The 18,689-nt window shown below is 34.3% G+C and overlaps 2 protein-coding genes across 4 annotated transcripts in view; both read left to right on the forward strand.

Annotated features, from left to right (window-relative positions):
- LOC128187251 (uncharacterized) overlaps nt 1-18,689 on the forward strand; it is a 65,625-nt gene that overhangs the window by 9,082 nt on the left and 37,854 nt on the right. The gene's annotated exons all lie outside the window — the stretch shown is intronic.
- LOC128187249 (uncharacterized) lies at nt 38-15,204 on the forward strand. 3 transcript variants are annotated; one of them, XM_052857549.1, is made up of 12 exons: nt 1,040-3,387; nt 4,654-4,693; nt 4,933-4,968; nt 5,353-5,458; nt 5,773-5,846; nt 6,635-10,238; nt 10,517-10,643; nt 10,884-11,010; nt 11,739-11,857; nt 12,388-12,583; nt 13,101-13,220; nt 13,654-15,204. In XM_052857549.1, the coding sequence occupies exons 1-12, from the start codon at nt 3,364-3,366 to the stop codon at nt 13,899-13,901; spliced, it is 4,821 nt and encodes a 1,606-aa protein (XP_052713509.1). In that variant the 5' UTR covers nt 1,040-3,363; the 3' UTR covers nt 13,902-15,204. The 3 variants fall into 3 exon arrangements, with proteins under 3 accessions (XP_052713507.1, XP_052713509.1, XP_052713508.1); XM_052857547.1 differs by lacking the exons at nt 1,040-3,387; nt 5,773-5,846 and adding an exon at nt 38-460; XM_052857548.1 differs by lacking the exon at nt 5,773-5,846 and having other exon boundaries at nt 1,041-1,872.

The following is an 18,689-nucleotide window of genomic DNA, read 5'->3' on the forward strand; positions in this document are numbered from 1 at the left end:
ACTGAGCTGAAAGCTCAAGCGAACTATTCTGATCGCATTTTGTCCGTCGTCCGTCTGTCCGTCCGTCCGGGTTTACGAGAGCTACATTGTGGGGATGAATACAAGTTCAAACATACATTGTGGGGAAAATTAGAATTGTGGGGATATCCCCACAAGGCGGAGTGTCTTTAAATGAATTGTGGGGATGATTGTTCTTCAGTGACAAAGACATCCCCAGAGTGAATTGTCCGATGTCCATAGTCAACTTTGTCTTTATTGAAAAATGTCTGTAGTACAAGAGTTCCTTCCCCCTTGACCGTGAAATAGTTGATTTCGGATCTCTTCGGATTTTTTTCGGAGAGCCTCTAGACGTTAGGTATTGTCAATCGGATTACTTTGCCACTTCCGTCGTGTGACGTAATTTTTTGCGCATGCTCATTTTGATGTAACATGGCATGGTGGAAACCGTGAAACGTAGAAGGTGAGTGTGCTGGTAGAAAAGATAAAAAAAACACCTGTATTTCATCTTTGAGTTTATATACATTGATAACCACCTAATTCTTACTAAACTTAGACATTTGTTATTACATATACAGTTTAAAAATAGAAACGGGAAAGTTTCGTAGGACGTTCATGGTTGGATCAGAGGAATCTCGGATTAATTGACGCGTCAAGTTGGTTGTGCTTTTCGATGCCACGAAAGCTTGAAATAATAAGCTAACATACATTTACTACTATTTTCTAATATGCATTAGTATTACTTATTATCGTGAGGGGTCATTTTCGTTGTGTTAGAAGCATGGACCCAGGAGAGACATACAAATTTGTGACGGGTAACTACAATTACCGAACTGCCCCCCCCCCAATATACCGAAATGCCCATTGAAAACACCGAAATGCCCTTTAAATGTTCATTTGTTATTCTTTATGTTTCCGGCAATGAATATGACTATATATGAAATAATTACGTTTTTCACATGTAAACACATTTGAGTGAAGAACAATATATACGGTGAATTGTTCAAGAAAAAATATATCATCAAACCTATTGTTTTGGTTTAGTGTTTTTACAAGAAAATGATTAATAAAAGATAAATTTAACAAAATTTTAAAGGAAAAAAAAATGTATAATAACATTAAAGAAATGGAAGAATTATTGTCCTAGGATTTCATTTGTCCTCTTTAACCATGGGCACTATCTAATATTTCTCATATTTTGGAATGTAATGAGTTACAAAGTTGTATATTAGGTGTCCTGAAATACATCTTTAATGATTGAAAATTGAGAATTTTTTAATGGCATTTCGGTGTTTTCATCGGGCATTTCGGTAAATCGCGGGCATTTTGGTAATTCTATATACCTAGTTGTGACTTCCACAAAATAAAAAAAATTGTATGCATTACTACTTAACATTCGCCAACCACGAAATCAAGTCCTAATATAAACGTCAAACTGTTGTTTTAAAAAAGTCATAATTGGAATCTACAACGTATAGATACAGATGTACAGAAAGCAATATTTTATCATCCCTAAACCTCGAGAATTTAACCCGCGAGAATATGTGATTTTACAGTAGGGTCATAAATACAGCAAATAAGTTCTTTGTCAGTGAATTAAAAATAGGTATGAATTGTTTAATTGATTTTATAATAAGAATTAACAGTTTTAATCAAAAAAAATTTTTTTGCCAAATATTTTAAATTTTTTTTTCAGGGGAAATATGGAAAAGTTTGAGTTTCTGTCTATTTTTGTTTACTTTTTATTGAATTTAGTATTGCGTGTCGCTTGTGTTTTCTTCAAGTTCCCTGTCCTATTTTACACTTCCCTGGTTATTGACATCCTTTTACTGTTTTGTTTTGGAGTTTACGTGTCAATTTTGTACTGCCAAAGGGGTAAGAATTTTAAGATTGGTCCATCTTAAAATGATGTTTTCTTGTCCTTTCCTGACTCGGGGTGAAATTACTGGGTGGTAGGTAGGTGAGAAAATCTTTTTTCCAAAAAAATTTGACTTATTTGATGACGGGATAAAAGAATTAAAAAGAAAAAAATATGTCCTGGAATGTAATAAAAAATTAAATAGGGCCATTTTTGGTTACCGGTAGTCGATTTGGAAAGGGCAACAAAACATTTTTTGTAAGATAACCATATAGGCATACAACTAATATGAAATCTTAGATAAAAGCATATACATGAATATTACAGGATTCCTTTTCTTATTACTGCTAAACTCTAGCTCTGTGACTGATGAAATTCTGAGAGAGAGCTACAGGATACAAGTTTTGTAAAAACCTCGATTTATGGCCACCGTGTTTTAGTCACTTGCTTCAAGTTTTATTTCTTCTATTAAATGATTTCTCACATGTTCTCATTTCATCCCCTGTACATGTAGCATTTGAAATTTTAGCTGTTTGCAGGAGCAATCTTGGTGTAACAACACATCTATAGTTTTGAAGAATATTCAGGCTTAAAATAAAAAAAAAATGGTTTGTTTGCAGTTGCCTATCAACCCACTAAAAATGCGCCCGACTCAAACTTTTTTACAGCCATTATTTGATTGTTTTTGGTTTTTTTTTTAAAGTTTCAAATTTTTAGGATGTTCAAACTTTTTTGTCTATTTTCAAAATTTTTGTTTCTGTCAATAAGTGGCATAAAGTAAGTAGAGCTTTATTTACCTACAATAATCCTATAATCCAATAAATCTCTGATTTGTAATAAGGTTGGCCTCATGTATGAATAAAGTTATTTGATTTATTGAAATTCTATTTTAATCCCATAAACAGGAAGTAATCAATCACATGTGAAAAACATTCAAGATGGAGGACTGTGATTTGCCATGTGCAGTTATTCTATTTCATTCTGATCTTGATTTCTCTCAAGCATGTGCATTTTGCTCTGACATGGATATAGATGTTTTAGAAACTGAAATATATGGTTATAGTTGTTTAGTATTTTTTTTACAAATGGAATTTAGTGCAGTTTTGTTTTTTTGCAACCTCAGTGGTTTTTCTGTTCATAAGTATATTCAGCAGTAAAAAAAAAAAAAAAAAAAGGAAATTAGTAGATGTTAAGGTAAGAATTTTATTTTTTGTTTGGTATTTCTTTTGGAAATTAATTTAAATTCAGTATTTCAAATGAGGCATTCAACAGTAATCCTAGATTGACTGCCCAGGCCCACTCTGTTAGTCATTTTATCCTCGTAATGACAGACTGACATGAAACACTTGGCAGACTCTGAATGACACAGATTTTTATAGGGAGAGAAATGGAGGTTTTGCTGTTAATGATATTAGTGACAAGTATCATAATTATGATGATCTTAGGTATTGGTATCATTTTCCTTTTTATCTTCTTTCGAAAGTGGACAAGTTTTTTCAGAAGGTGGAATGATATTATTCAGTAATGAAGAGGTACATATCTTGTATATAATTTAAGATAATTAAGACTTTATTTTGTGCGTGTTAATTGAAAAGTAATCAAATAATTTATTTTTATGTTGATTGTAATTGTTTAACATATGTTTTACTAGAAAAACTTTGATAACTTGTGTATTTATATGCTCAGAAGGCTAGTCGATAAAAAATCCCAACAAAAACAGTCATAATCTGATAATGAAAACAGATTTTAACCCAAAATGAATAGACCAAGAAAGGCAGACAGTTTGGCCCCACAATAAAAGACATTCAATTCCCAAAGTGACAGACAACATAATTGATCTAATAAGAGAATATAAGGCCAAAAAGAGTAGACGCAGAAAGACAGACAGTTTGGCCCCATAATAAAAGACATTAAATTCCCAAAGTGACTGACAACATAGTAGATCTAATATAAGAAATATAAGGCCAAAAAGGGTAGACCCAGAAAGACAGACAGTTTGGCCCCATAGTAAAAGACATTCAATTCCCAAAGTGACAGACAACATAAAAGATCTAATAAAAGGAATAGAAGGCCAAAAAGGGTAGACACAGAAAGACAGACAGTTTGGCCCCATAATAAAAGACATTCAATTCCCAAAGTGACAGACAACATAATAGATCTAATATAAGAAATATAAGGCCAAAAAAGGGTAGACCCAGAAAAACAGACAGTTTGGCCCCACAATAAAGGACATTCAATTCCTAAAGTGACAGACAAAACAAAAAGGAAAACTTAGATTAAATAAAAGGAATGTAAAACAAAATAAAAAAGATCCATAAGGACGGATAGTTGGACCTCCCAATAAAAGATTTAATTCCAATTTGACAGTCATAGTCAACAGTACATAGGAAAACTAAACAACATAAGCCCACATAAGCTGACAGACCAAAAACCCCCACTGTGGCAGACAGAATAAGCCCACAATGGCTTTGACAATAATCCCCATACTGATAGACAAAAAACCCCACTGTGTCAGACAGAATAAGCCCACAATGGCTTTGACTATAATCCCCATACTGATAGACAAAAAACCCCACTGTGTCAGACAGAATAAGCCCACAATGGCTTTGACTATAATCCCCATACTGATAGACAAAAAAACCCACTGTGTCAGACAGAATAAGCCCACAATGGCTTTGACAATAATGCCCATGGATAAAATTAATCATTTTAATGTATTAAATAAGAAACATCTGTAACCATTTTAGTGTTATTATTAAGAAAAATGATTTAAATGTAATTTCTTTGTTCTTTTCAAGAATCTGAAGATGCCAGCTCAAACAAGGAAGAGGAAGAAAGGTAAACAGTCTTAGTTAACATGGGTAAACTTGGTTAATTAAAAATTAATAGCAAAGTGTGTTTTTTATTATAATCGTGTATGAAAAAAATTAAATATTAATTTGGCCACCCCCTATGGAGTATTTAGGATGATGCAAATACTTATTTGAGTAGAAATACCTTGCAAACAAATTTTCCCATGGTTTGATGCAACATTTTAGATAGTGTATAATAAATGCATTTTTTAAAATTTATTTTAGAAAGTAGAAAGACTGAAGAAGTTACTTATGTAAAAGGTAAGTGTTGAATATTATAAAATATTGATATGTCCCCATATTCTAGTGCTGTAAGCTATCAGTTAGTCATTTTTCGAGTGACAGAAAGACAAAACAAATTTAACTGAAGGGATTTTAGCAAGACTAAATTTTAAAATACAAAAATCAAGTTTTACTTCCAACTTTTAACATGCATATCCTAAAAATTGTTTTGAATATTATGTTTCTACGTGAGTTCTCTTCTACCTGTTATTCAGCAAAAGCACCACAAAGTATTAGATTTAGTAATGAGAAAACAACCATGTTCTTTATTAGGCAGAAAAATTCAAAGATACTTATTAATGATGTGGTGACCTTTTCTCTTGGATGATCACGATGGCTGAAGTATCTTTATTTATTTAACAGGCCAAATTGTATACTGTTACTGGAAGGGAATATGGTGGCCAGGTGCTGTGCAGAGTGTTTTGAAAAACGATGTGTACCAAATTTCCTTTTGGAAAGAGGAGGAAAGGTAAGGAATAATTTGATTTAAAAGGATATAGATTTTTTTCATTTAAAATGTTTTATATGAAGGTCTGTGATTTATAAAAAGGAATTTATTGTAAGCAAGATACTAGTATATGATTTTAAGTACCAGTAAATCTGATCTATAATTATGTTAAGGTGTACAAAAATTTACTTTGTGTTGAAAATTCACTGCATCAGTAAGACTTTAACAAACTTCATATCTTTGTTAAATAGTTATACTCCTTCATGTACAAAAAAAGTTTTTGCAAATGTGTATACTTAGCACACAATATATGTAATTGTTTTTCACATCTGTAGGATTACATGTAACAGCCACAATCTCCGTAATTTTCAATGTGACACAGACACAGACTTGATTGCTTCAAGTTTAAGTAAATAAGTTTGGTTTAAATTAGTTCCTTTTGTTCAGAATGTTTTTTCATTTAATCTTAAGTCCAAGAAATGGATATTTTTCTAAGATACTTGTTCATCAGTCAAACATAAGTTATTCCTACTTATGAAATAATCACTGATGAATATTTATTTGTTTTTCTTTTATAAGTACTACTATCCCAGAAGAAAAAATTCCACATCCATATAAAAAATGTTGAATTGTTAACATTAACCAGACTGTTTTTGTTTTCTACTAATGCATGCTATGAGAAGAAGGGCAGGGTTGGACAGTTAAACTTCTAAAATGTGACAGAATTAAATTATTACATCATGTGGTGTATTATAAATGTTCAAGACTATATAACCAAACAATTTTATTTATTTTTTAGGAATCGGGCAACTTAAATTTATGTGTTTTCAAACATGAATCATGTCTTGGCAATGTGTTTCATTAAATTGATAATTCGTACAAATTTGTCCTACCATGTTCCTATAAGATGCAGCGAAACAACTGTCCAATACTCCCAAAGAATGATAGATGAATGAAATTACTAGCGTGAAACAAAGCAATAAGAGTTGTTAATAACAGATAATTTATGATTTACTGGTTCTAAAACTGCAGAAAAATGTTTAACATTAATGAAAGCTCAGGATTCTGCAACCCTTGTATTTTCTTAAAGTATTTTTACTAAACTTTGCAAATGAACAAACTTAATTTTACTAGTTAAAAATACAAGTACTCGCATATTGTAATGCAAGAAATTGAATGCATCATTACTAATTTCAGAAAAAATAAAGAGGCAGGCTGATCTGAAAAATAAATACATGGAAGATGTAGAATATGCTAAATCTTTGAGTAAAAACAAACCGGCACCATCCCATACCTTGAGTTCACAGAGCCCTTCAGCTTGTGAAGAGGTACCTACCACAAGTGATAAGCCGGAACAAGAGAGGACACCACCCCACACCTTGAGTTCACAGAGCCCTTCAGCTTCATGTGAAGAGAAGCCTACCACTAGTGATAAGCCGGAAGAAGAGAGGGTACCACCTCACACCTTGAGTTTACTGAGCGGTCCAGCTTCATGTGAAGAGGTGCATACCACAAATGTTCAGCCGGAACAAGAGAGGTTACCACCCCACACCTTGAGTTTGCAGAACCCTCCAGCTTCATGTGAAGAGAAGCCTACCACAAGTTATAAGCCGGAACAAGAGAGGGTACCACCCAATACCTTGACTTTACAGAGCCCTTCAGCTTCATGTGAAGAGAAGCCTACCACAAGTGATAAGCCAGAACAAGAGAGGGCACCACCCTACACCTTGAGTTTACAGAACCCTCCAGCTTCATGTGAAGAGGTGCCTACCACACGTGATAAGCCGGAACAAGAGAGAACACCTACCCACACCTTTAGTTCACAGAACCCTCCAGCTTCATTCGAAGAGGAGCCTACCACTAGTGATAAGCCAGAACAAGAGAGGGCACCACCCCATACCTTGAGTTCACAGAGCCCTTCAGCTTCATGTGAAGAGAAGCCTATTACAAGTGATAAGCCAGGACAAGAGAGGGCACCATCCCATACCTTGAGTTCACAGAGCCCTTCAGCTTCATTCGAAGAGGAGCCTACCACTAGTGATAAGCCAGAACAAGAGAGGGCACCACCCCATACCTTGAGTTCACAGAGCCCTTCAGCTTCATGTGAAGAGAAGCCTATTACAAGTGATAAGCCAGAACAAGAGAGGGCACCACCCCATACCTTGACTTTACAGAGCAGTCCAGCTTCATGTGAAGAGGTGCCTACCATAAGTTATAAGCCGCAACAAGAGAAAACACCACCTTACACCTTAAGTTTACAGAGCGGTCCAGCTTCATGTGAAGAAGTGCCTTTCACAAGTGTTCAGCTGGAACAAGAGAGGGCACCACCCTACACCTTGAGTTTGCAGAGCAGTCCAGCTTCATGTGAAGAGGTGCCTACCACAAGTGATAAGCCAGAACAAGAGAGGTTACCACCCCATTCCTTGAGTTTACAGAGCGGTCCAGCTTCATGTGTAGAGAAGCCTATCACAAGTGATAAGCCGGGACAAGAGAGGGCACCACCCCATACCTTGAGATCACAGAGTCCTTCAGCTTCATGTGAAGAGGAGCCTACCACTAGTGATAAGCCAGGACAAGAGAGAGCACCACCCCTTACCTTGAGTTTACAGAGCAGTCCAGCTTCACATGAAGAGGTGCCTACCACTAGTGATAAGCCGGAACAAGAGAGGGTACCACCCCATACCTTGAGTTTACAGAGCGGTCCAGCTTCATGTGAAGAGGTGCCTACCACAAATGTTCAGCCAGAACAAGAGAGGTTACCACCCCATACCTTGACTTTACAGAGCGGTCCAGCTTCATGTGAAGAGGTGCCTTCCACAAATGTTCAGCCAGAACAAGAGAGGTTACCACCCCATACCTTGACTTTGCAGAGCGGTCCAGCTTCATGTGAAGAGGTGCCTACCACAAGTGATAGGCCGGAACAAGAGAGGTTACCACCCAACACATTGAGTTTACAGAGTGGTCCAGCTTCATGTGAAGAGGTGCCTACCACAAGTGATAGGCCAGAACAAGAGAGGTTACCACCCCACACCTTGAGTTTGCAGAACCCTCCAGCTTCATGTGAAGAGGAGCCTACCACTAGTGATAAGCCAGAACAAGAGAGGGCACCACCCCTTACCTTGAGTTTACAGAATCCTCTAGCTTTATGTGAAGACAATACCATTACTGGTGAACAGTCCCTTGAGTCTTTATTACCAACTTCATCTACTTTCTCTGCTAGAGATGAAAAGTTACTTAAAGACCTCATGGAATACATTAATTTTAGCAGTGATGAGGATGATGATTGGATTGATGAAATGGATTTGGATTCAGAGTTTATTCCTTCAGAGTCAGAGGAAGAAGAGAGTACTTCTGATGAGGATATATCATCCTCCACCTGTGTTAAAGGTGTTAAGAGAAAGAGTTTTGAAGATGATGTGCTTATTTCATCTACAACAAATAAGGGCATTGACCAGGATCTTGTAGAGAATTCTGACAGTGATGTGTCTGACGAGATCCCTTACCTTCCACCATTAGGTCTATTATGTAACCCACAGTCCACTGAAAGTGATGCATCTTCTTTGGAGTCTGATAGTGACATAGACATTGTTGAGGAGGAAATTATCAGAGATATTACTTATCCCTCAATCTTTATTAGAAAAATCATCACTTCAAAAACAACAAAATCTGGAAAATTCAAAAAATCTGACCGTGTTTATAATACTAGACACTTCTGCCCATTTTGTTACAAGTCAGTATCACATTTAATACAACATTTGAATTCAAAAGCACATAGTAAGGAGCCAGAAGTAGTTAATCTCAAAACCCTAATTGGTAAAGAACGCCAGAGGAATATCTCAATGTTGAGAAATAAAGGTGATCATCTGCAAAATGAAAAAGCAATATCAAAGAAACGAGGGGAGATAGTTCTTGCAAGAAGAATAGGATCGAATGAAAAACTCAACATTTCAAACTATGGCCCATGTCCTTTATGCTTGGAGTGGCTTAAGCTAGATGTTTTATACAGACACCAAAAGAAATGCTGCGGCTTATCAGCTGATTCAGGTCAACCGAGCTCATTTATCTCCAAGGGTAACATCATGGTACAGAGTGCAATGATTGCTGGGAGGCTTAAAGAAACTGCATGTAAAGCACTTGTTAATGAAGTTTTCCCTATTATGCAAGATGATAAAATTGGGCATGAAGCTAAAAATGACAGTCTGATTGTTGCACTTGGGAATCACTGGCATAAACGGAATGTAGGAAACAAATTAATGCGTAAACATTATGTATCAGCAGTAATGAGACTAACAAGTCGTCTCCTGATTGAAATTAGAAAGTTAACTGAATCAGAGCAAAGATTGGAGTTTTACCTGCAACCAAAATATTTTTCAGAGGTAGCACATGCAGCTTTGAAAGTAGCTAAACAGGATGATGACAACGATGACAATTTACAGGCCCCTTCAAATGCCATTAAACTGGGTTATCATTTGAAGAGATTGTGTAACTTGAAACTGGGCTTAGCAATTAGACATGGAAATGATGACCAAAGAAGAGCATCTAAAAACTTTTTGAAGCTTATGGAGTTAGAATGGTGTTCAAAACTTGCTAGAGTCAATCTCGAAGAAAGAAGAAGAAATAAGAAAGTTGAACTTCCTCTACCTTCAGATGTGAAAAAGCTTGCAGATTACTTGAAGGTTGAAATAGAATCATTCGACAAAGGAAACCTCACTTATGAGAATTTCAAAAAGGGGTCGACACTGACTGAGGCAGTACTTATTACCTATAACCGACGGCGTCCAGGGGAAATTCAAGCAATGAGGTATTTTTAAGGCTATTAATCAAATTTATAAATGTACAATTATAATACAATATGGATATACTCCTTGAATTTAGGTGAAAATATTATGTTTTGATAGACATTATCTTCATATCAGTATTTTTAAGCTTCACATGGGAATAGAAGTCCTTGTTACTTTTCTAGAGGTCAGATTGCTGGAAAGGATGTGTAACTGGTTCCCTTGCTTTTCTGGAGGGATATGATATTAATATTTTTTGTAATATTATTAAATTGTGTTGACATAATCATTGATTTTACAGGTTGGTTGATTACCACAACAGGAAGACTGGAATAGATCCTGGTGTTGGAGAAGAAATAGTGAAATCACTGTCAGAATTTGAAAGAAAACTTGTAGAAGAACAAGATGTGATTGAAATAAGGGGAAAGGTTAGCAACTTTTACATGCATATGTAAGCTGTAACTGAATTTTTTTTAGCATTTAAAAGTATATTGTGTATAAAACAATTATTTTGTGTATGTGTTTTTAATTTTTGCTGTTAATTGTACTGTTGTAGCTGTAGACACATACATGTACATTAAGACATCATTCTTTTGGAAGTAAATGCACTTAAAATATGTATCATGCAATCTTGTGCATTTAATTTTGATCTTTTTATTTTCTAACAGTGTGGAAAATGTGTACCAGTGATCATTCCTAAGCATGTACGGGGGATTCTGGCACATCTATGTAATCAACGTGTAAGAGCAGCTGCAGGAATACCAAGCTCAAGTGTCCATATCTTTGCAACAAACAGTGAGTTTTAACAAATTACAGTTGATCTGGCTTTATCTATATATTTTCAATTGATCTGGTATTCTCTTTATATAATTTGTATACTACACAATTACAGACCTGTTTATTCTTATGATTTTCAGTGTATTTTGTACTGATTTTAAGTCCAAAATACATCTCATGGTTTGCTGAAGTGAAAATAAAGAAATCTGTTTTGATTTTAACAGCTAGTTTTCATTATGATCCGTCTATGTTTGACACTTTCTGATCGCTAAAACAAGAGATAGTTTTCAAACACTTAAGTGATGTCAGGTGGCCAAAATGCAGTGGTTTAAAAAGATGAGAAATGTAGTTGTTCTTTAGTGATATATAAAAAATCGATGTAAATTGTAATCTTTCTTGCAAATGCCAAATCTTGCTGACAAATCTAATAAAAAATACTGAGAGACAGCAATACAGGTAAACAGGTCTGTAATTATCATAACCTCATTTCAACTAGAAACTAAAGGAGTTAAATTTTAGTATTCAAAATATAACTTTGCATTATGAAAAAAATTGTGGCAAAGATGGGGAAAAGAGTTTTGGGGAAAGATGCCTTAAATTTGCTTTCAATCTCTACTGCAGATGACAGTTAATGCTTTTGATTCTGTTATAATTGTCAAAGAAAAAAAAATGGAAACAAAATACTGAAACATTCATTCCTGATTATGCCATCATTGAAATTGATGAAAAATAAATATTGTTTGTAGGGGCAGGTGTTTTTAGGGGATATGATTCTGTACAATTTGTGACACAGAATGCTGATCTTCAATTTCCGGAACGCATAAGAGGAACAAACATGAGACGTCTCATGGCAACTTTATGCCAGGTAAGTTTAGTTTTTATCCTTTTAAACATACAGTGAAATTTAACTTTTGTTTAAACGCCCTACTTAAACCATGTTTTGTGCTAAAGACTGTAAACCCCTTCCCTGCAGTCCCGCATTTTAATGCATATGCCATTTCCTATTTCTAATGCGAAATCACGCATATACTGTTTCCTGCAATCACACATTTTCACGCACTTTAAAAAGTTCATTTAATCTTCACTTTATTGCCAAAGTCCTTTTATTTTATACCTAATAAAATCTAATAAAAGAAGAAAATTTATTTTCTTATTGAAATGTTACGTCATAATATTATTTACACTAAACTTAGAGAAACTTGTACCAGGCTATAAAGTGCTTGTGGGGAAACAGTAACGTCATATTCTATTACGTGACATTAAATGTATGTTGCATAACAATTCAAGTTGTAAAGAGTTAAACTTAAGTCTCAGAATTGTATACCGCTCTGCAATTATAATCAGTTTCTCTCTTGTAAAGGTTTAAATACAGATTTTAAGTATCTTTTTCTTTAGGCCTTGGATGTGACACCACAGCAGCAAAAGTGGATCATCGATCACATGGGCCATACTCTAGATGTGCACAACATTCACTATAGATGTACATCAGATATCATAGAGAGATCAGACATTGCAAAATTATTAATGCTCATGGACAGGAAGCAGGTTGGATATTTCAAAAATAAAAGATTGGAAGAAATTAGCTTGGAAGGTAAGTGCTTAGCAAATGTTTTATATTATTCATAAAACTATAAAAAATTATCCCATACATGTAGTCAAATGAATACCAACTATACATAAAACATATTTCTTATTTCATTATTGCTTACTCTTATTAAATAAGGAATCATTCTTTGAGTATTATGAGGTGATAATTTGGTCGGGGCGTGATCAAATCCAATAAAGCCCGAAGGGCTTTATGTTAGATTTGATCACACCCCGACCGAAATTATCATCTCATAATATTCAAAGAATGATTCCTTATTACTTATATTTATATAATTTTAAGCCATCGTACCATTATACATTTAAATGATAGATTAGCAAACACCGCTGGCGCCTCGATTTGGCGTCATTTGTATTATGGGTTATATAGTACAAAATCGATATGTAGTGTTATCACAGGCGAAGACACTGGAAAATGTAAATATAATAGGATAATGTTCAAAATGATATGACCAAACATTTTTATTTAATAAATGCAATAAAATCATTCTTTTTAATCATAGAATTAATTGAAGAACCAGACGAAACAAATGATGTTGATGAGAATGATGACAGATTCTTGGACAGAGATGAAGTGTTCATCCCAAACCTGTTAGAAGATGAAGAGGAAGAAATTCTAGTCAGTAAGTAATATGAATCCATGGTGAGAAATATTTGGCCAAAAAATTATTTTTTTTTATTAATACAGTAGTTGTTTTTCAAGACTGGTACAAATTTGGAAGAATTTGAAAAAAAAAAATTTATTAGTTGAATGAATTTAGCCAACCATCATATAATTCATCTTAAAAAGCAGCATAAATAATGTGAGATTTCAACAATCTTTGAAAGGGGGACTTTTTTTTTTTTATATGTTTTCAATCTTGTGGGGTGGGGTGGGGGGTAGTATTACTTTAACATTTACAAATTTATTTCACATGTGCTTTATCAGATAACTGTTAATCCCATTGGTCTCACGATTTTCTTGCTGGTAATCACTGTATGCAAATTGTTTTCCATCAATATCTTTTTCTTATACACTGTTCTGTGAAATGGTAATGATTGAAGTATTTCTTACAGAGACAAGCAAGAAGAAAAAGGCCAGTTTTACGAGGAAGAAATGGACAGTAGCAGAAGAAGAAGAAATAAAGAAGAGGTTTGCAGGTTTTCTTGCCCAGGACAAGTGTCCTAGGCAAAAAGACGTTGAGAAAGTGATGGCCCAAAGCAAGAAATATGGGGGTCTACTGCATACAAGACCAAGGGACAACATTAAGAAGAAAGTCAGTTGTATGCTGGTTAAAGCTAGAAAAAATAATAATGATTTGTAATGACATAATTGAATCATTCCGAAAAATGCCTCATATTGCAAGTGAATAGAGTTTTAAGAGCTATTATATACTAATATACTAAGATACTTAAAACTTATTTGTTTTTTTTGTTACCAAAAGTTAAGGTCATTGTATATTCATTTTTCAAGGGTTGTATTAGATTTTTTGTAAAAACGAAAGAAGTCTATCTAGACTTTAATTGACAAAAATAACTGGAAGTTACAATTCAATATTAGCATTAAAAAAATCGATAATAAAGTCCCCATTATTTCAAGTACATGTAAAATGCGAAACATAGTTAGTTTGATATGTTTTGTTAAATTAATGATCAATTGTTTTGACCCACCTTTTAGTATGATCACCTACAAGTACAAACTAACTTTCGCTAATATTAGAAATAGAGAAAGTCCACTTTTCCTTTCAATTCAACATGGATGAAAATATAGTGAATATTTTTTTTTCACTTTTTGTTGACCAGTTGACTACTTGATTTTTTACTTTTGCTCACTGATTCCTGAAGTTAGTAGCACTGGTGATGATTATTGCACATCCTGTTCATTACATATTTTTGCTGTGTAGGTTTTGTACATGTACAAAAGCATCATTTCTGAAAGATGGTATTATTAAATGTGAAAGTGATGTTTATCACAAGTTTTAAAATATTTCATCTTAACTTTTTGTCTTGCACTTTCTTTTGTCAGATAATTGAATTTTTTCAATTGTCTATATTTAGAATAATACAACGAAAACTTGGTTTAAGGTAATTCAAGGAAATACCCTTACATAAGGGCTTTAAAAATAGATTTTTTTTTAAGAATTAGGCTGTGGAATAGTTGATAGAAAGCAGTGCAGTATTGCCACATGTACACTTTTTTTCATGTGTTCATGACTTTCCTTTTCATGTGCTCTCTTAAAAAGATGTTACATTATCTGCTGTCACCACTTGAAACATGTTCAATTTATGCTACATTTATTGATGTTTTGGGAAGAAAATTTTGTTTATAGATTAGAACGAGAGTACACAAATATTTTATTCAATAATTGGTTTAAATATTAAAGATGTGAATAATGGTTGAAAAGAGTATTTACTAAAAAAAAACCTGTGGTCTTTGTAGACCTTGATAATGTAACCCTTTAAATATTTTATTTTTTAACCAAAGAACAGTTTTTCTGTAATAATGATTAATGTTCAATGTGCTTTCATCAAAGGCATGAGAAAGTGTTAAGCTCATTGTGTTACATGTATGCTTGCATGCATTATTTGTAGAGATATACATTTAACTATTAAATTATGTGAAAATTATGTATTGTTGTGTGTCAAATATGTGGCTGACATATTCTTTTCATCTAAAGGATAGAGGGACAATAAATAGGAGACTTAACATGGAGTCAATTTCCATTGCTGTTAACTTCTTCATGGACATATAGTAGGATAAATAATACGAAAAAAATCACTGTTTTGCACAAAGTCGAAATATACCAATTTAAAAGAAGAATATAAAAAGGGAGAATTCATAGTGAAGTGTATTGCACTGGTGTTGGATCAGTTTTTTCTACATATTGAAATCAAAGAAAATAACTTGATGGAGTAACACTTAGAACTAGAACTATCAAAGTCTGCAAGCATAGTACTGTTATACTTGAATCATGTGATTCTCACCCACTGTGGTTTGGAGCCAGAATGGTTACCCAAAATCTGAGTAAATAAACAAAATACTGATTTTGAATGAAAACTGTAGATCACAAGGTTACTGAAGTTGCAAAATGAACATCCATTCTTTCCATTGTCAGTACTAAGGGGACTTGGCAACCCCCTTTTTTGCAAAGTTAGACTTGCATGTAATTACCAGGAAGTAGCTTGTTTGTGTTAGTTTAACCCCCTCCCCCCACATTCATTCAATTTGCTTCCGACGCACATGCTATTGATATTTGCTACATTTTAAAGGAAAGTTACGAAATCACATTAGCGTCAAAAGCAAATTAAATGTAAGGGGTGTGGGGAGGGGTGACTGTCGAAGGGAAAAAAATATTCAAACCTGAAAGAAACTTGTCAAGCTAAAGAAAAAAAGATGAAACTATGTCTATTGTACAACAACGAAAATCTTATTGGGGGAGGGGGGGTCGGAACTTCTTTCAGTACAAAATTTTTCTTTCATACACTACCAATTACACTTCCTCGACTTCACTGCAACGTGCCTGTTGAAAGAGGAGTGGGGGGGGGGCTAAACCTACACCCCAATGTTGGATACCTAAATGATGTCTATTTTGCAAAAACATGGGGGGGTGGCTAAGCCTCCCTTAGCACCCACAGTTCTGACGCCTATGAATCTAATTAACTTGATAGTTTCATTTAAATTCCCCATAGTACAGACACAACGACGGACATTTCATTTGTACCTATGAATGTGGTACCCACTGTGAACAGACAAGAAATTTTCATAATGACTAATTGTACCAACAGAAAAATTAATACCCATACTGATTTTTTGTACCAATCATTCATTCCCCACAAAGTACAGACACCAAAAATCACACAATGTACCTTACGTTGGTATGCCCGTCTGTCCGTCCGTGCGTCTGTCCGTCCGTCCGTCCGTCCGTCTGTAAACTTTTTTTTACATTTTGAACTTCTTCTCTAAAACCGCTTATCCAATTTCAACCAAATTTGGCACAAAGCATCCTTATGGTAAGGCAAATATAAATTGCAGAAATGAAAGACCTATCTTTTTTCAAAGCTGAGAAAACCTGGAAACTGTAGAAAAGGGGGCTGCATTTTTAAAAATCTTCTCTTCAAGAACTACAAAGTCAAACTCAACGTAGTTTAGCATAAATTATCCTTATGGGAAGGAAAATATAAATTGCAAAAATTAAAGGCTAATTCTGTTTCAAATTTGAGTAATTTACAAAAATGATAATAAGATAGAGAGAATGAGGGTCAATCAGTTTTTAACATCGGGTTCGGTATTCCATATCTCAGAACCCTCTTCGAAAGAAAGAAGCGGCCATTTTGAACGTATAAGGAATGGATCAATCTGACCAAGATGAAATTGGTTGTTGTGGAACAGTTTGCATGCGAAAGGAATATTTGAAACGTGCAAGATACATTAATGCCGATTTTGTGAAGTAAATTGAGATTAAATATTCCAATGCGTTGACATTTTCACCTTTGACGGTGGTTTAAATTTAGCTTGTTTTGATTTTCGTTTCGTTTTCATGAATTACGGTTTATAACTTAGGGGAACTATCGCCTGTATTTTGTAATTTTTACCTATTAATCAAATATAGACATCGGAAAGTAAGACAGCTGACTGTTACTTGCGGAAAATAAGATATATTAATAGGTACGGTACTTTAACAACTAATATACAAATACCAATGGTAATACGGTATGGTCTTTGCGTAATAGTTGATTACTGCTATGTGTTTTAGGCTAGTTGTAAGTATTTTCTCGTCTATTCAGTCTAAACGCAGATTAATATTGCTGATGGAAATACTAAGTGTGTGTACATGTAGCAGAAACATAAATAATTGTTAGCTCACCTGATGTGAAATATACAGAGAAACATCTTTAAAAATATTCTTTTCAAAAATCAATCGGCCAGAAAAGCTGTAGCTTGTGTGGGACATCCTCAAGTAGTGTAGATTCAAGCTTGTCCAAATCATGATCCCCGGGGGTACGGTGGGGCTCCACTGGGGGATCAACTTTTTAGATACAAATGTATAGAGAAAAATCATTAAACTCTTCTGTGCAAAAACCAGTTAGCCAGAAAAGCTGGAACTGTGGAAGCATCTTCAGGTAGTGTAGATTCAATTTTTTTTTCAAATCACGATCCTCGGGGATAAGGTGGGGCCACAATGAGGGGTCGAAATTTTTACATAGGAATACATAGAGAAAAATCTTCTCAACAAAAACCAGTTGGCCAGAAAAAGCTTTAACTTGTTTGGAAGCATCCTCAGGTAGTGTAGATTCAAATTTGTTCAAACCATGATCCCCGAGGTAGGGTGCGGCCACAGTGGGTGGGTCAAATTTTACATAGGAATACATAGCGAAAAATCTTTTAAAAATTTTCTTCTCAAAAACCAATTGGCCAGATAAGCTGTAACTTATGTGGATGCATCCTCAAGTAGTGTTGATTCATTCTAGTTTTTTTTTTAATCATAATTTCAGGGGATAGGATGGGGCCACCATGGGGGATCAAGATATGGTGGTGCGTGTAATTCGGTATTATCTCTTCGTAATAGTTGATTAATGCAACATATTCTATTAAGATGTTCAGCAATTTTAATCTAAACGGAGATTATTCTCGCTGCTAGAAATATATAACTAAAGTATATATTATATATGATGAAAAATAAATTGAGTTTTCTCTTTGTTTTAGTGCAGTTTTCTCTTGTTTTAATTGTTTAAAAATTCCTATAATTTTACTAACCTAAGAGTCAAGCTTCGAGTTATAAGCAAGATACAGAGCTTTGCGTACAATGCTACTATATGTTTGTACACAAAGCTGAGGTCATGCGTTAGTTTGTTTATATTTTAAATGCAGCTATGCTGAATAGGAAATACCAAGTTTAAAATTCTTAACTTGAAAATAATAAAATCATGTGAACAAAAACTTGACTCAAAGCAAGCTATGATTCTTGCTTATGATTCTACGATTGACATTGACATTTTGGTTGATCAATAGAAATGTCTTGCTAAAAGGATGATACGCTGTAATTACTTTCTGTTGCCCCTTTTTAAACGATGAATTGAATAAAATTTACACTAATTAATGATAGTTTTTCGAA

Source organism: Crassostrea angulata, chromosome 6, assembly GCF_025612915.1.
Source record: "Crassostrea angulata isolate pt1a10 chromosome 6, ASM2561291v2, whole genome shotgun sequence".
NCBI lineage: Eukaryota > Metazoa > Mollusca > Bivalvia > Ostreida > Ostreidae > Magallana > Magallana angulata.